The sequence below is a fragment of the Entelurus aequoreus genome, linkage group LG03 (genome assembly GCF_033978785.1).
Source record: "Entelurus aequoreus isolate RoL-2023_Sb linkage group LG03, RoL_Eaeq_v1.1, whole genome shotgun sequence".
NCBI lineage: Eukaryota > Metazoa > Chordata > Actinopteri > Syngnathiformes > Syngnathidae > Entelurus > Entelurus aequoreus.
In genome coordinates, this window is record NC_084733.1 from 5,783,086 (window position 1) to 5,800,585 (window position 17,500).

General features: G+C 33.3%; 2 protein-coding genes across 5 annotated transcripts in view; one reads left to right on the plus strand and one right to left on the minus strand.

Annotated features, from left to right (window-relative positions):
• Positions 1-6,912, plus strand: part of nudt7 (nudix (nucleoside diphosphate linked moiety X)-type motif 7) — an 11,347-nt gene extending 4,435 nt beyond the window's left edge. For both annotated transcript variants that reach the window (XM_062041002.1, XM_062041003.1), the window contains exon 3: positions 3,579-6,912. In XM_062041002.1, the coding sequence (XP_061896986.1) occupies positions 3,579-3,932 (354 nt within the window). In that variant the 3' untranslated portion in view covers positions 3,933-6,912. The remainder of the gene's footprint in view (positions 1-3,578) is intronic.
• Positions 3,134-17,500, minus strand: part of nfat5a (nuclear factor of activated T cells 5a) — a 68,904-nt gene continuing 54,537 nt past the window's right edge. For all 3 annotated transcript variants that reach the window (XR_009825218.1, XR_009825217.1, XM_062040997.1), the window contains one exon: positions 3,134-3,905. The gene's annotated coding sequence lies outside the window, so the exon portion shown is untranslated. The remainder of the gene's footprint in view (positions 3,906-17,500) is intronic.

Genomic DNA, 17,500 nt, shown 5'->3' on the forward strand with positions numbered 1-17,500 from the left:
TAGCTCAAATAGCAGCACTTACCAGTAAGCTGCCTCTGTTTTTTAAATTTTATTTATTTACTAGCAAACTGGTCTCGCTTTGCCCGATATTTTAATTCTAAGAGAGACAAAACTCAAATAGAATTTGAAAATCCAAGAAAATATTTTAAAGACTTGGTCTTCACTTGTTTAAATAATTTCATTAATTTTTTTACTTTGCTTCTTATAACTTTCAGAAAGACAATTTTAGAGAAAAAATACAACCTTAAAAATGATTTTAGGATTTTTAAACACACATACCTTTTTACCTTTTAAATTCCTTCCTCTTCTTTCCTGACAATTTAAATCAATGTTCAAGTACATTTATTTTTTTCATTGTAAAGAATAATAAATACATTTTAATTTAATTCTCCATTTTAGCTTCTGTTTTTTCGACAAAGAATATTTGTGAAATATTTCTTCAAACTTATTATGATTAAAATTCAAAAAAATTATTCTGGCAAATCTAGAAAATCTGTAGAATCAAATTTAAATATTTCAAAGTCTTTTGAATTTCTTTTAAAATTTTTGTTCTGGAAAATCTAGAAGAAATAATGATTTGTCTTTGTTAGAAATATAGCTTGGTCCAATTTGTTATATATTCTAACAAAGTGCAGATTGGATTTTAACCTATTTAAAACATGTCATCAAAATTCTAAAATTAATCTTAATCAGGAAAAATGACTAATGATGTTCCATAAATTCTTTTTTTATTTTTTTCAAAAACATTCAAATTAGCTAGTTTTTCTCTTCTTTTTTTCGGTTGAATTTTGAATTTTAAAGAGTCGAAATTGAAGATAAACTATGTTTAAAAATTTAATTGTCATTTTTTTCGTGTTTTCTCCTCTTTTAAACCGTTCAATTAAGTGTAACTATCATTAATTATGAATAATAACATAGAGTTAAAGGTAAATTGAGCAAATTGGCTATTTCTGGCAATTTATTTAAGTGTGTATCAAACTGGTAGCCCTTCGCATTAATCAGTACCCAAGAAGTAGCTCTTGGTTCAAAAAGGTTGGTGACCCCTGCCCTAAAGGGACATGGGGGAATTTTTATTTTTTATAATTTATTTTTATTTTTTTTCAGACATGTATCTCGTGCGCACGAGAAACTTTTTTTTTTTTAAATAAAAAATTATTTTAAAAAATTCAGACGAGACATGTCTGAAAAAATAAATAAATAAATAAAAATTATATTAAAAAAATAATTACCCCATGTCCCTTTAGGGGCTCCGTACACCCCCCCCCTCCCCCCCAAAAAGAAAGAAACAGCAAAAAACAACAACAAAGTAATATCTACAAATACATCAATTAAATAAACAAAAAAGATAATAATACATTAATAATAATAATAATAATCAGAAATAAAATAAAAAATATAAACAGATATATATATATATATATATATATATATATATATATATATATATATATATATATATATATATATATATATACATACATACATACCTAGACACATATAGGGAGTAATAATAATAATAATAATACCTGGGATTTATATAGCGCTTTTCTAAGTACCCAAAGTCGCTTTACATGTTAAAAACCCATTATTCATTCACACCTGGTGGTGGTAAGCTACTTTTGTAGCCACAGCTGCCCTGGGGTAGACTGACGGAAGCGTGGCTGCCAATTTGCGCCTACGGCCCCTCCGATCACCACCTATCATTCATTCAACATTCATTCACCGGTGTGAGTGGCACCGGGGGCAAGGGTGAAGTGTCCTGCCCAAGGACACAACGGCATGGTAAGAGGCGGGGAGCGAACCTGCAACCCTCAGGTTTCTGACACGGGCGCTCTACCCACTACGCCATACCGCGTAATCCCTTTTTTTTTTTTAAGCAGTACAATCACTAATTTGAAAAATTCAAGTCAGGCTTATGGGGCGTAACATAGTTGACCCAGTTTTCCCAGTATGAAGTACATTTCTCCAATTTATAATGAATAAAGGCAGTTATCTTCTCCATTTTATATATGTCCATTGTTGTTTCCATCCATTGCTTCAAAGTTGGGCTCTCCTGGGATATCCACTTCCTAGTAATGCTCTTTTTACAAGCCACCAGTAGGATATTCATTAAGTGTTCATCTTTCTTCAGCCAGGCAAAAAGAAGGGTTTTTAAGCCTTTTTTTAAAAGCATCCACAGTCTGTGGTGCCCTCAGGTGGTCAGGGAGAGCGTTCCACAGACTGGTCTCCCATTGTTCGTAGCTTTGTCCTCAGAGGTTGGAGGAGGTTAGCCTGTCCGGAGCGGAGGTGTCGTGTGGAGGATTTGGGGGGGAGTAGTTCTTTGAGGTAGAGGGGGGGCATTACCATGGAGACACTGGTGGGAGACTTTGTATTCAATCCTTGCGTAGCCCTTTGAGACACTCGTGATTTAGGGCTATATAAATAAACATTGATTGATTGATTGAAAATGTCCATAACGCACCTGTCAAGAGTTTTCTGACATGGACTTGTTTCTTCAGCATTGTCCACACGTTTAAGGCCATTCTAAAACCTTCATTCTAGCCTGATATAGCCATTCCTTTACCACTTTTGAGGTGTGTCTGGGGGTCATTGTCCTGTTGGAACACCCAACTGCGCCCAAGGCTGATGACTTTAGCTTGTCCTGAAGAATTTGGAGGTAATCCTCCTTTTTTCATTGTCCCATTTAAAGCAGCAGTTCCATAGACCACTGCAACTCACCTCTTGTCGGGATCCCCAGCAAGAACACCCAGAAGCTGCAGTACTTACAGAATAACGCTGCTAGGATCCTGATGAGAGTGCGGAATTACCACGCTCTCCCTGACCACCTGAGGGCACCACAGACTGTGGATGCTTTTAAAAACCCTTCTTTTTAAAAAAGGCTTCTTTTTTTTTTAGATATATGCATACTAGTTTTAGCTATTTGGCTGTTCTAGTTTTTATTTTAATTTATTTTTATTTAATTTATTTATTTAATACACTGTAGCACTTTGAGGTTGTTTACTCAATGTAAAGTGCTTTTTTACAAATAAAATCTATTATTATTATTGGCAGCAAAACAGGCCCAGAGCATAATACTACCACCACCATGCTTGGCGGTAGGCATGGTGTTGCTGGGATTAAAGGCCTCACCTTTTCTCCTCCAAACATATCGCTGGGTATTTCAATGTAAATATCATAGTATTGAACACACGGCTCTTGTGTAATATCGTTACAATCGATATTTGTATGGATCCACCCATTTGTTTACATTCAGGAGTGCAGCTTTTGTTAGCGGTTAGCTAATGTATCCTCTAATAGCTAATGTTTAGCTATTCCTCGTCCTGCAGTGATAATGGTACATGTAAGAAACTTACTTTATTTGTCGCCGAGGATTAGTCATTTAGAAGGAGCAAAAACACAGTGGAGGGACGTTAGCCGCGAGCTAGCCGTGTTTGAAAGCACGGCTCGCAGTGTTTACAGCTCCACCTCCATCGTTAGTTTTTAGGCCATTCTCCCTCCTCTGTTTCTGCTTGTAAGCGCTGCATGTGTGGGCTCACATTAGCAGCAGTTTAGTCTTCATCTTCTCCACGTGTGGACAGAACCAGGTGCTGGTGACCCCGGTGGTGGGCTTCATCCAGGAGTCCTTCAGGCCCAGACCAAACCCTGCTGAGGTCAGCGCTGCCTTCACGGTCCCCTTGGACCTCTTCACTCTGGACCAAGACCACCTGGGAGACCCCCGTGCCGCACGGGCCCCGGTGCCGACCTTGTCCTTCTACTTTACCGACCCCCGCACGGGAGCCGAGTACCACATTTGGGGTCTGACCGCCATGGTGGCCCTCATAGTCGCCGCCATCGCTCGTAAGACCTCGCCTGAGTCGGACGTGGGCGTCCGTGCGGAGGAGCTGCAAGTCATGCTCAGACGACACCTGGAGGAGAGGAGGAGTAAACTCTGATGTAGTTGTTGACTAATGTAGGAAGAAGTAATATCCTTAAAGTTACAGGAGAGTAAATCAGACAAATTAATTATCCAACCTCCGAGGACAAAGCAACCAACAATGGGAGACCGGGCTTTCTGCTCCACCACTCCCAGTCTCTGGAACGCTCTCCCTGACCACCTGAGGGCACCACAGACTGTGGATGCTTTTAAAAAAGGCTTAAAAACCCTTCTTTTTAAAAAAGCCTTTTTTTAGATGAAAAATAGGTCTGGCTATTAGGCTGTTCTAGTTTTTATTTTAACTGTTTTTATTATCTTTTTCTTTTTAGGGACCGAATGTCCCTTTGGCACAGAGGACCTATTGTATTTCTAAGGTTTTATTATTACTATACCGCCGCCTCTTTGAGCTATAATTTGACCCCCTTAACATGCTTCAAAACTCACCAAACTGGACACACACATCAGGACTGGCGAAAATTGCGATCTAATAAAAAAAACAAACCCCAAAACTGCGTTCTAGCGCCCCCTAGGAAGAAAACACAGACAAAACTGCCTGTAACTTCCAGTAGGAATGTCGTAGAGACATGAAACAAAAACCTCTATGTGGGTCTCACTTAGACCTAGATTTCATACACTAACATCCTTCAGCAAAAATCAACAGGAAGTTGGCAATTCCCCCTTCAAAACAAAAGTTTTGTAAAAACAGTCACCTTTGCCCCTTTGAGCTGTAATTTGAGCCCCTTAACATGCTTCAAAACTCACCAAACTGGACACACACATCAGGACTGGCGAAAATTGCGATCTAATAAAAAAACAAACACCAAAACTCAAAATTGCGCTCTAGCGCCCCCTAGGAAGAAAACACAGACAAAACTGCTCCTAGGTAGAAAACAGACAAAACTGCCTGTAACTTCCAGTACGAATGTCGTAGAGACATGAAAATAAAACCTCTATGTAGGTCTCACTTAGACCTACATTTCATATATTGACAACCCCCAGCAAAAATCAACGGGAAGTTTGCAATTCCCCCTTCAAAATAAAAGTTGGGTCAAAACAGTCACCTTTGCCCCTTTGAGCTGTAATTTGACCCCCTTAACATGCTTCAAAACTCACCAAACTGGACACACACATCAGGACTGGCGAAAATTGCGATCTAATAAAAAACCAAACCCCAAAACTCAAAATTGCGCTCTAGCGCCCCCTAGGAAGAAAACACAGACAAAACTGCTCCTAGGAAGAAAACACAGACAAAACTGCCTGTAATGTAACTTCCAGTACGAATGTCATAGAGACATGAAACAAAAACCTCTATGTAGGTCTCACTTAGACCTACATTTCATATATTGACAACCCCCAGCAAAAATCAACGGGAAGTTTGCAATTCCCCCTTCAAAATAAAAGTTGGGTCAAAACAGTCACCTTTGCCCCTTTGAGCTGTAATTTGACCCCCTTAACATGCTTCAAAACTCACCAAACTGGACACACACATCAGGACTGGTGAAAATTGCGATCTAATAAAAAAACCAAACCCCAAAACTCAAAATTGCGCTCTAGCGCCCCCTAGGAAGAAAACACAGACAAAACTGCTCCTAGGAAGAAAACACAGACAAAACTGCCTGTAATGTAACTTCCAGTACGAATGTCATAGAGACATGAAACAAAAACCTCTATGTAGGTCTCACTTAGACCTACATTTCATATATTGACAACCCCTAGCAAAAATCAACAGGAAGTTTGCAATTCCCCCTTCAAAATAAAAGTTGGGTCAAAACAGTCACCTTTTTTTAAACATTATCTCCTCTGAGCATGTTTGTCGTGTCGGCTTCAAACTAGCACAGGAGAGAGATTGAACCTTTCTGATTAAAAGTTGATGAAAGAGTTTTAATTACTGCTCCGGTTTGGATTTTATGAGCCTTCAAAGTCTGTCCGTCCATCGCTGCTTGCAGCTTTAATTATGAATTTATTTTGTTAATACACTGTCGCACTTTGAGGTTGTTTGCTCAATGTAAAGTGCTTTTTACAAATGAAATGTATTATAACATCTATTTTTACACGTATATAACTATAGCTTATAAAACATGCATACTTAAGTAGAGTGGAAATACAAGTTGACTTTATACGCGTATTTGTGTTTCATTGTATCTGATTGTGTTTACACACACAAACTATGTGAAAATACGGTTTAAACATCACAAAGTGCCACAAATTCAGTCAGCCATTTTGAATATTGCCTTCTGAATATCTTATTTCTGTAGATTCTATGTCACTTCTGCACTCTGACCATATTATTAGGGCAGTCATACTGGAAATATGCAACAATTAGATAGCAATGGGTTGTTTATCATTCACAATCCTTATGTAAGAACACCTTTTATGCATTCTAAATGGCAAATAAATATTGAGTCAACAGATGCAGAGTCTTGTCATTATAATCCATTTACATGTTGTGTCTTTAGGTGACATAAATCAGATAAATATCATATTTCAATATAGAGGACACTTGATTTTACACTGTACTGCTACTTTAATATTATGAGATCCATTAAGACATGAACTGACACTTTTAGTCACCTTTACACTCTTTGAAGTCAATGTAGTCATGTTGTCTGAGGCTGGGCCAATCACAATGGAGTCATGTTGTCTGAGGCTGGGCCAATCAGGGGTCACCATACTGAGAAGTGAAGCTGCAAACTCCAAAGTGCAATGTGAGAGACAACATGTCTGCATATTGGAATATGTAGGAAAATAAAGTATAACTACAGTACAACCTCTTTTATATATATTTAAGAAAATGAAGTAAAACTACAATACATCCAAAACTTTTTTTTATATTTAAGAAAATAAAGTAAAATTACAATACATCCAAAACTTTTTTAAATTTAAGAAAATAAAGTAAAACTACAATACATCCAAAACTTTTTTAAATTTAAGAAAATAAAGTAAAACTACAATACATCCAAAACTTTTTTAAATTTAAGAAAATAAAGTAAAACTACAATACATCCAAAACTTTTTTCATATTTAAGAAAGTTAAGTAAAACTACAATAAATCCAAAACTTTTTTGAAGTTATTTATTTGTCATTTAAGTATTTAAGAAAATGAAGCAAAACTACAGTACATCCAAAACTTTTTTGAAGTATTTAGGAAAATAAAGTACAACTACAGTACAACCTTTTTTTTTTTATATATTTAAGGAAATAAAGTAAAACTACAATACATCCAAAACTTTTTTTTATATTTAAGAAAATAAAGTAAAATTACAATGAATCCAAAACTTTTTTAAAGTATTTAAGAAAATGAAGTAAAACTACAGTACATCCAAAACTTTTTTGAAGTATTTAAGAACATAAAGTACAGCTACAGTACAACCTTTTTTTTTTATATATATTTAAGAAAATAAAGTAAAACTAAAAAAATACATCCAAAACTTTTTTTTATATTTAAGAAAATGAAGTAAAACTACAATAAATCCAAAACTTTTTTGAAGTATTTAAGAAAATAAAGTAAAATTACAGTACATCCAAAACTTTTTTGAAGTATTTAAGAAAATAAAGTACAACTACAGTACAACCTTTTTTTTTAATTTAAGAAAATAAAGTACAACTACAGTACAACCTTTTTTTATATTTAAGAAAATAAAGTAAAACTACAGTACATCCAAAACTTTTTGAATTATTTAAGAAAATAAAGTAAAATTACAATACAATTTTTTTTAAGTATTTAAGAAAATAAAGTACAACTACAGTACAACCTTTTATATATATATATATATATATATATATATATATATATATATATATATATATATATATATATATATATATATATATATATTTAAGAAAATAAAGTAAAACTAAAGTACATCCAAAAAATTTTTTATATTTAAGAAAATAAAGTAAAACTACAACTAATCCAAAACTTTTTTAAAGTATTTAAGAAAATAAAGTAAAACTACAGTACATCCAAAACTCTTTTTTATATTTAAGAAAATTAAGTAAAACTACAATACATCCAAAACTTTTTTGAAGTATTTAAGAAAATAAAGTAAAACTACAGTACATCCAAAACTTTTTTTATATTTAAGAAAATGAAGTAAAACTACAATTAATCCAAAACTTTTTTGAAGTATTTAAGAAAATAAAGTAAAACTACAATTAATCCAAAACTTTTTTGAAGTATTTAACAAAATAAAGTACAACTACAGTACAACCATTTTTTTTAATATTTAAGGAAATAAAGTAAAACTACAATACATCCAAAACTTTTCTGAAGTATTTAAGAAAATAAAGTAAAATTACAATACAAAACTTTTTTGAAGTATTTAAGAAAATGAAGTAAAACTACAGTACCTTTTTTTTTATTTATTTAAGAAAATAAAGTACAACTACAGTACAACCTTTTTTTATATTTAAGAAAATAAAGTAAAACTACAGTACATCCAAAACTTTTTTGAAGTATTTAAGAAAATAAAGTAAAATTACAATAAATACAAAACTTTTTTGATTTAGGAAAATAAAGTAAAACTACAGTACATCCAAAACTTTTTTGAGGTATTTAAGAAAATAAAGTAAAATTACAATAAATACAAAACTTTTTTGAAGTATTTAAGAAAATAAAGTACAACTACAGTACAACCTTTTTTTTTTAATTTAAGAAAATAAAGTACAACTACAGTACCTTTTTTTTATTTAAGAAAATAAAGTACAACTACAGTACAACCTTTTTTTATATTTAAGAAAATAAAGTAAAACTACAGTACATCCAAAACTTTTTTTAAAGTATTTAAGAAAATAAAGTAAAATTACAATAAATACAAAACTTTTTTGAAGTATTTAAGAAAATAAAGTAAAATTACAATAAATACAAAACTTTTTTGAAGTATTTAGGAAAATAAAGTAAAACTACAGTACATCCAAAACTTTTTTAAAGTATTTAAGAAAATAAAGTAAAATTACAATAAATACAAAACTTTTTTGAAGTATTTAAGAAAATAAAGTACAACTACAGTACAACCTTTATATATATATATTTAAGAAAATAAAGTAAAACTACAGTACATCCAAAACTTTTTTTATATTTAAGAAAATGAAGTAAAACTACAATTAATCCAAAACTTTTTTGAAGTATTTAAGAAAATAAACTAAAACTACAGTACATCCAAAACTTTTTTGAAGTATTTAAGAAAATAAAGTAAAACTACAATTAATCCAAAACTTTTTTGAAGTATTTAAGAAAATAAAGTAAAACTACAGTACATCCAAAACTTTTTTGAAGTATTTAAGGAAATAAAGTAAAATTACAATAAATACAAAACTTTTTTGAAGTATTTAAGGAAATAAAGTAAAACTACAATACATCCAAAACTTTTTTGAAGTATTTAAGAAAATAAAGTAAAATTACAATAAATACAAAACTTTTTTGAAGTATTTAAGAAAATAAAGTAAAACTACAGTAAAACCATTTTTTTAAATATATTTAAGGAAATAAAGCACAACTACAGTACGACCTTTCATATATATATATATATATATATATATATATATATATATATATATATATATATATATATATATATATATATATATATATATATATATATATATATATATATATATATTTATATATATATATATATATATTTATATATATATATATATATATATTTAAGAAAATAAAGTAAAACTACAATACATCCAAAACTTTTTTTTATATTTAAGAAAATGAAGTAAAACTACAATTAATCCAAAACTTTTTGGAAGTATTTAAGAAAATAAAGTAAAACTACAGTAAAACCATTTATATTTCAGGAAATAAAGTACAACAGTACAACCTTTTTTTTTATTTAAGAAAATAAAGTACAACTACAGTACAACTTTTTTTTTAATTTAAGAAAATAAAGTACAACTACAGTACAACCTTTTTTATATATATATATTTAAGAAAATAAAGTAAAACTACAATACATCCAAAACTTTTTTTATATTTAAGAAAATAAAGTAAAACTACAATTAATCCAAAACTTTTTTGAAGTATTTAAGAAAATAAACTAAAACTACAGTACGGCCAAAACTTTTTGGAAGTATTTAGGAAAATAAAGTAAAACTACAGTACATCCAAAGTGTATAAGAACTTCTTTAAAAAGTTGTACTTTTATGTTCTGAAAAATGTTGACATAAGGCAAAAAAATGACGTGTTTTTCTCCCTTTGCTGATTGTTTTGTGTCATTTATAATTTAAAAAAACCAAACAATTCTAAACCAATTCTGTCATGCAGGAAGCAAAAAACTCCAAACTTTGTAGTTGTTATTGATTTAATGTAGCAGCAGGATTACAGATACAAACTGAAGAGTATACAAATGTCCAGACCAAGGCAAAGTACATGTTAAGAAGAAGAAGTCAGATGAATGACAACACACTGGGGGGGTCAGAAGGCTAAATATAGACTAAAGCTCTCACACACACACACACACACACACACACACACTTGGGAGAGCGTGAGACAGAACTCAACATGGATGAGCAAACAAGTCCGAGTACATAAGGACAAACGCTATTGGCAAGTAACAGTAACTTCATGGTTGTTTTTTGTGCTAAAGTCAAAGCATTTCACAGCAACAATAATAATAATAATAATAATAATAATAATAATATTCATCCACATTCCAAGTCCCTTATTTTGTCCCTTTCACCCTCACTTCTACAAATCTCATGAGGCATCCGTAAGAAGAAAACTCAAGCCTGGTGGCGAGTAGAGGAACTGATATTTCGTGTGATGATGATGATGGTGAAAGTGGAATATATTAAGAGTGAGGAAGATGACGGAGACACAAAAAGGAGCACAACTTTGTTTTCCTCATCAAGGCACACGTTGTTGAAAGCATCCCTGCACGATGTTTCCACATTTGAGAGATTTTGTTTGAAACCGGAGGACATTAACGGGATAAAAGCACCACGCGCTTGTGTTAGGGCGCACTCACACCTCGCCGGCAAGGAGATATAAGCAAGTGTTATCGCACCTCCTGGAGCTCTTCAGAAACGCGCGACACGAATATATATATATATATATATATCTCCACCACCTTTCACTTGGACAAACATTCCTGACCTCAAGTACACAACGTTGTGTAAAAACACATCAGTGCCGTGAGATATCATCACATTGTTATCTCTAGACAACAACACAACTTTGACTGGCAGGACTGCAGCTATCAATTAGTTGGGAGTAATCAGATAAAACTCTAGTATCTGCTACTGTTGGAACTGGAACGTGAATAACTTCATCCTAAACACACTGCAAAAAGTCAGTGTTCAAAAACAAGACAAATTAAAGCTGCAAGCAGCGATGGACGGGACAGACTTTGAGGGCTCATAAAATCCAAACCGGAGCAGTAATTAAAACTCTTTCATCAACTTTTAATCAGAAGGGTTCAATCTCTCTCCTGTGCTAGTTTGAAGCCGACACGACAAACGCGCTCAGAGGAGATAATGTTTGAAAAAAGGTGACTGTTTTTACTCAACTTTTGTTTTGAAGGGGGAATTGCAAACTTCCTGTTGATTTTTGCTGGGGGTTGTGAGTGTATGAAAACTAGGTCTAAGTGAGACCTACATAGAGGTTTTTGTTTCATGTCTCTACGACATTCGTACTGGAAGTTACAGGCAGTTTTGTCTGTTTTCTTCCTAGGAGCAGTTTTGTCTGTGTTTTCTTCCAAGGGGGCGCTAGAGCGCAATTTTGAGTTTTGGGGTTGGGTTTTTTATTAGATCGCAATTTTTGCCATTCCTAATGTGTGTGTCCAGTTTGGTGAGTTTTGAAGCATGTTAAGGGGGTCAAATTATAGCTCAAAGAGGCAAAGGTGACTGTTTTTACAAAACTCTTGTTTTGAAGGGGGAATTGCAAACTTCCTGTTGATTTTTGCTGAAGGATGTCAGTGTATGAAATCTAGGTCTAAGTGAGACCTACGTAGAGGTTTTTGTTTCATGTCTCTCCGACATTCCTACTGGGAGTTACAGGCAGTTTTGTCTGTGTTTTCTTCCTAGGGGGCGCTAGAGCGCAATTTTGAGTTTTGGGGTTGTTGTTTTTTTATTAGATCGCAATTTTTGCCAGTCCTGATGTGTGTGTCTAGTTTGGTGAGTTTTGAAGCATGTTAAGGGGGTCAAATTACAGCTCAAAGAGGCAAAGGTGACTGTTTTTACAAAACTCTTGTTTTGAAGGGGGAATTGCAAACTTCCTGTTGATTTTTGCTGAAGGATGTCAGTGTATGAAATGTAGGTCTAAGTGAGACCTACGTAGAGGTTTTTGTTTCATGTCTCTACGACATTCGTACTGGAAGTTACAGGCAGTTTTGTCTGTTTTCTTCCTAGGAGCAGTTTTTTCTGTGTTTTCTTCCTAGGGGGCGCTAGAGCGCAATTTTGAGTTTTGGGGTTTGGTTTTTTGATTAGATCGCAATTTTCGCCAGTCCTGATGTGTGTGTCCAATTTGGTGAGTTTTGAAGCATGTTAAGGGGGTCAAATTACAGCTCAAAGAGGCGGCGGAATAATAATAATAAAACGCTAGAAATACAATAGGGTCCTCTGCCCCTAATTAGCTAACCTCGATGAACCCAAAAATAGCTTAAAATAAGTATATTCTCACTAATAACAAGTGCACTTTTCTTGCTCAATATGTTGAAAAATATTCTTAAATGAAATAAATGCTAGTGCAATTATCTTGACATAATGATATACGCTCGGCCTGACATTTACTTATACTAAAAACTAATTTATTGTTCTTAATGGAAATTCAACAAGGCAAGCGCTTGTTACTCTTGGGGTCTCCTAGCCACTCAGGCAAATCATATTGTCTAAAAATGCATTTTTCCATGGATAACATGACATCATCGCGTCAAGTGCGTGTTCTTTCAGTCAATTAGTGCGCATCATTTTATCACATGTCAATAAAGTACTTTATATTTTCTCACTAAATGTCATGGATTGTTTTCATTTTGACATGAAAAAAAACATACACTATATTGCCAAAAGTAATTGGCCAGTAAAACTTGGTGATATTGCTATTCTGTCTTGGTGGTCCTTCTTACTCAACATAAACACTATATTGCCAAAAGTATTTGGCCACCCATCCAAATGATGACAATCAGGTGTCCTACTCACTTGGCCCGGTGTATCAAATCAAGCACTTAGGCATGGAGACTGTTTCTACAAACATTTGTGAAAGAATGAGCCGCTCTCAGTGATTTCCTCACTCCTAAATATTCCAAAGTCAACTTTATTATAAGAAAAGTGAAGAGTTTGGGAACAACAGCAACTCAGCCACTAAGTGGTAGGCCACGTAAACTGACAGAGAGGGTCAGCATAGTGTATAAAGACTTTCTGCACAGTCAGTGTGACCTTCCAATTAGCCCACGTACAGTACGCAGAGAGCTTCAAGGAATGGGTTTCCATTATATCTAAGCCATACATCACCAAACCTTTTTGTAGCTGCGGACCGGTCAACGCTTGAAAATTTATCCCACGGACCGGGCTGCACAAGAAATTTAAAAAAAAAAAAAAAACATTTTTTTCCATAAAGAAATACAATCATGTGTGCTTACGGACTGTATCCATCTATATTGATATATAATGTTTATATGGTGTTTTTTATGTTGATTTAATTAAAAAAAAATTAAAAAATTTTTTTTAAATTTCTTGTGCGGCCCGGTACCGGTCCGCGGACCGATTGGTACCGGGCCGCACAAGAAAATTAAAAAAAAAAAAAAAAAAAGTTTTTAATTTCTTGTTAATTAAAAAAAAAAAAAGTTTTTGTTTTTTGTTTTTTTAATTTCTTGTGCGGCCCGGTACCAATCGGACAAGGAATTAAAAAAATAAAAATAATTTTTTTTAAATTTCTTGTTAATTTAAAAAAAAATAATAATAATAATAATTTTTAATTTTTAAAAAAAAAAATTCTTGTGGTCCGCGGACCGGTACCGGGCCGCACAAGAAATTAAAAAAAGAATAATTTTAAAAAAATTTCTTGTTAATTTATAAAAAAAAATAAAAATAATAATTTTTAATTTAAAAAAAAAAAAATTCTTGTGCGGCCCGGTACCGGTCCGCGGACCGATTGGTACCGGGCCGCACAAGAAATTAAAAATTATTATTATTATTATTTATTTTTTTAAATTAACAAGAAATTTAAAAAAAAAATAAAAAATTTAATTTTTTTAAAAATTTCTTGTGCGGCCCGGTACCGGTCCGCGGACCGATTGGTACCGGGCCGCACAAGAAATTAAAAATTATTATTATTATTATTTTTTTTAAATTAACAAGAAATTTAATTTATTTTTTATTTTTTTAATTTCTTGTTAATTTAAAAAAAAAAAAAAAAAAAAAAAAAATTTAATTTCTTGTGCGGCCCGGTACCAATTGGTCAAGAAATTAAAAATTATTATTATTATTATTTTTTTTAAATTAACAAGAAATTTAATTTATTTTATTTTTTTTAAATTTATTGTTAATTTAAAAAAAAAAAAATAAATAATAATTTTTAATTTCTTGTGCGGCCCGGTACCAATCGGTCCGCGGACCGGTACCGGGCCGCACAAGAAATTTAAAAAAAAATTAAATGTTTTTTTTTTTTTTTAAATTTATTGTTAATTAAAAAATAATAATAATAATAATAATAATTTTTAATTTCTTGTGCGGCCCGGTACCAATTGGTCCGCGGACCGGTACCGGGTCGCGGCCCTGTAGTTGGGGACCACTGGTGTAAAGCACGCCGCCACTGGACTCTAGAGCAGTGGAGACGCCTTCTCTGGACTGATGAATCACACTTTTCCATCTGGCAATCTGATGGACCAGTCTGGGTTTGGAGGTTGCCAGGAAAACGCTACATTTTGGACTGCATTGTGCCGAGTGTGAAATTTGGTGGTGGAGGAATTATGGTGTGGGGTTGTTTTTCAGGAGTTGGGTTCGGTCCCTTAGTTCCAGTGAAAGGAAAACATTTTGGACAATTCCATGGGATGGCACTTCAAGTTCATATGTAAATAAAGGTAGGTGACCAAATACTTTTGGCAATATAGTGTATGCACTGCTTGAAATTGCATACCTTTTAAAACTTTAATAGTATCCAACATTGCAACAAATATTACAGTATATTATCATACTTTCCCAACATGTTTTTGTCTAAATAAAAATACTTCAATTTACAGCAAACTACCCATTAAATGAATAAAAATGACAATAAATGTTATGTTGTTCTTTACAGCATGTTACTGTAAATTGAAAAAAAAAAACAGTTTTTACCTTTAAATTCTGTTGACCGAGCTGCCATATTTTGACTGTAAAATCTTGTTTTTACGGTAGAAAAACTGGCAGCTATTTTGCCAGAATAAAAAAACAATTTTTTCCATGAACTTGTAAAAACTGTCAATTTAACAAAAATTCTGGCAACTAAGCTGCCAGATTTCCCCCCAAAACAACTGGCACTGTTTTTACATTTACAGTAAAATGTTGTAAAAATAAAAAAAACCCCACTATTTTACAGTAAAATGGACAGTCTACTTAAACCAGGGGTGTCCAAAGTGCGGCCCGCCACACATTCTGGAAATACTATTGTAAAAATAAAAAAGAACATTAAAAAAAAGAGGAATGAGGTGAAATCTAACGAGAAAAAGTTGCAATGTTGACACAAAAGCTGCCATGCAGGCTGTTTTTTTCTTCTTTTGTCTTTCATTTTTCTTTTTTTGCCATTGCTCAAAAAAAAAAAAAAAAAAAAAAAAGACAAAAAAAATCCATGTTATATTTAATTATTTTCAGGGCTCTCAATTACTTCAAATATTTCACTTTAAAATGTTTTATGTGGTAAATATTGCATATATTGTGTAGTAGCCACATAAAAACATCAACGTTTTCTTTGACAAAAGCGCATAAAACAAGTTCCAGCATAAAATGGACAGATATATCTGAAGTTCTCCTAAATTAAGTGTTGAAAGTAAAAGAAAAACTTAATAAAAATGTATCACTTTATGAGTGGGGCACCTTTTGGATCCCAAATATATTTAGTGATTTTTTTATTTAACTTTTCACTGTGATTACTCAAAAAAATGAAATAATTAAAATCAATGGTGTCCTGCATTATTGATCTTTTAGGGCTCTAATTACTAAATACTGCATATTTCAGTTTTACTATAAAAAAAAAAAACTTACGTTTTTGACAGAAAAACCATAAAACATTATTTTTAATTTGTATTACTTTATATCAACTTGAAGTTGATATAGAGATGTACTGTAAGATTTAAATAATTTAAACAAAATAATAATCTGACTTATTTTTTACATTTTAATGACTGAGACCCTTTATGGTCCCCGGGAGCCCTCAAGGTAAAATAAATAAAAAATCCATATATTTTGTTATGGTTTGAAAATGAAAAATATCAAAATGGCCCCCACATGCTTTAAATTTTCTGTGTGCGGCCCTCAGTGGAAAAAGTTTGGACACCCCTGACTTAAAACAATGTATATAATTCCTACATAACTGCCATGTGGCCCGCCATGAGAACCACTCAGTCCGGACCCCCTCTCCAGGGGCCCAGGCTTAGACCGAATTTTTTTTCTTCTCACCCTCCCCACCCCATTGTTTACCTGTATCTCACCTTTTTTGTAAGGGGCGCCGAAATTGGCATACCCGTCAGCGATCCTGTTCTGTCTCCCTGTAATGTTTCATCCTGTTTTTTCTCCCTGATCTTGAATGGGATTGTGCTGAAAATTGTAATATCCCCTCAAGGATTAATTAATTAAGTGTTTCTGATCCTGGTCCTCACTTTTACTGAACGTAATTTTGGCCAAAAATAAATAAATAAATAAAAATAAAAATTAATGACTTTTAATGACCCTGTTTAGTCCTGGCTGCTGATTGGACGAGGCAAAGAAAGGGGCGGTGCAGCTCGCGGTTTGACGGCGACCTCGTTTCTTTACATGGAGAGACCCTTTCAATGCAATATTTCACCACTAAAACGGGACATTTGTAGCTCCGGTCGGAAACGTGCTAGACCAGGCAAATTTGGATTCATCATAGAAGTAGACTCAAAAAATCACATGTTACCAATGTGATTGCTCCTCCTGCCCCAGTTATTGATGATAGCTGCCACCTTGCACCATAAAAAACACTCAAAATGATCCACTCGATCCGTCATATAATCAATGTGATCAATCTTATTAGTGACCAACTTTCACCTTAGAAAAATGAATCAAAGTGCGCTCCTCTCGCCAGTTAATGGAAGCGACTCACACAATCAACGCCTGCGTACACATGCATCATACAATCAATGTGATCGCCCCCCCGCCTATTGATGATAACCGCCACCTTTCACATTTAGAAATGTCCTACAATAAACAGAGCGATGCGAGTGCGCCCGTCAACATGTGGTTGGTCAACAGGTCAAGACCGCAGTTTGTTTTGTTGCGTTAGGGTGGCTTTAAAAAAAAGGTCATGTGCTCTTCGGCTCCCCCTAGCCGAGAGGAATGGAATGCTTGGAAACTAGAATCTGACCTACTGTGTTCGTCAAAAGTGCCGTTTGAGATGGATGACCAAAGAAGGGAGGAGATATACAAAAA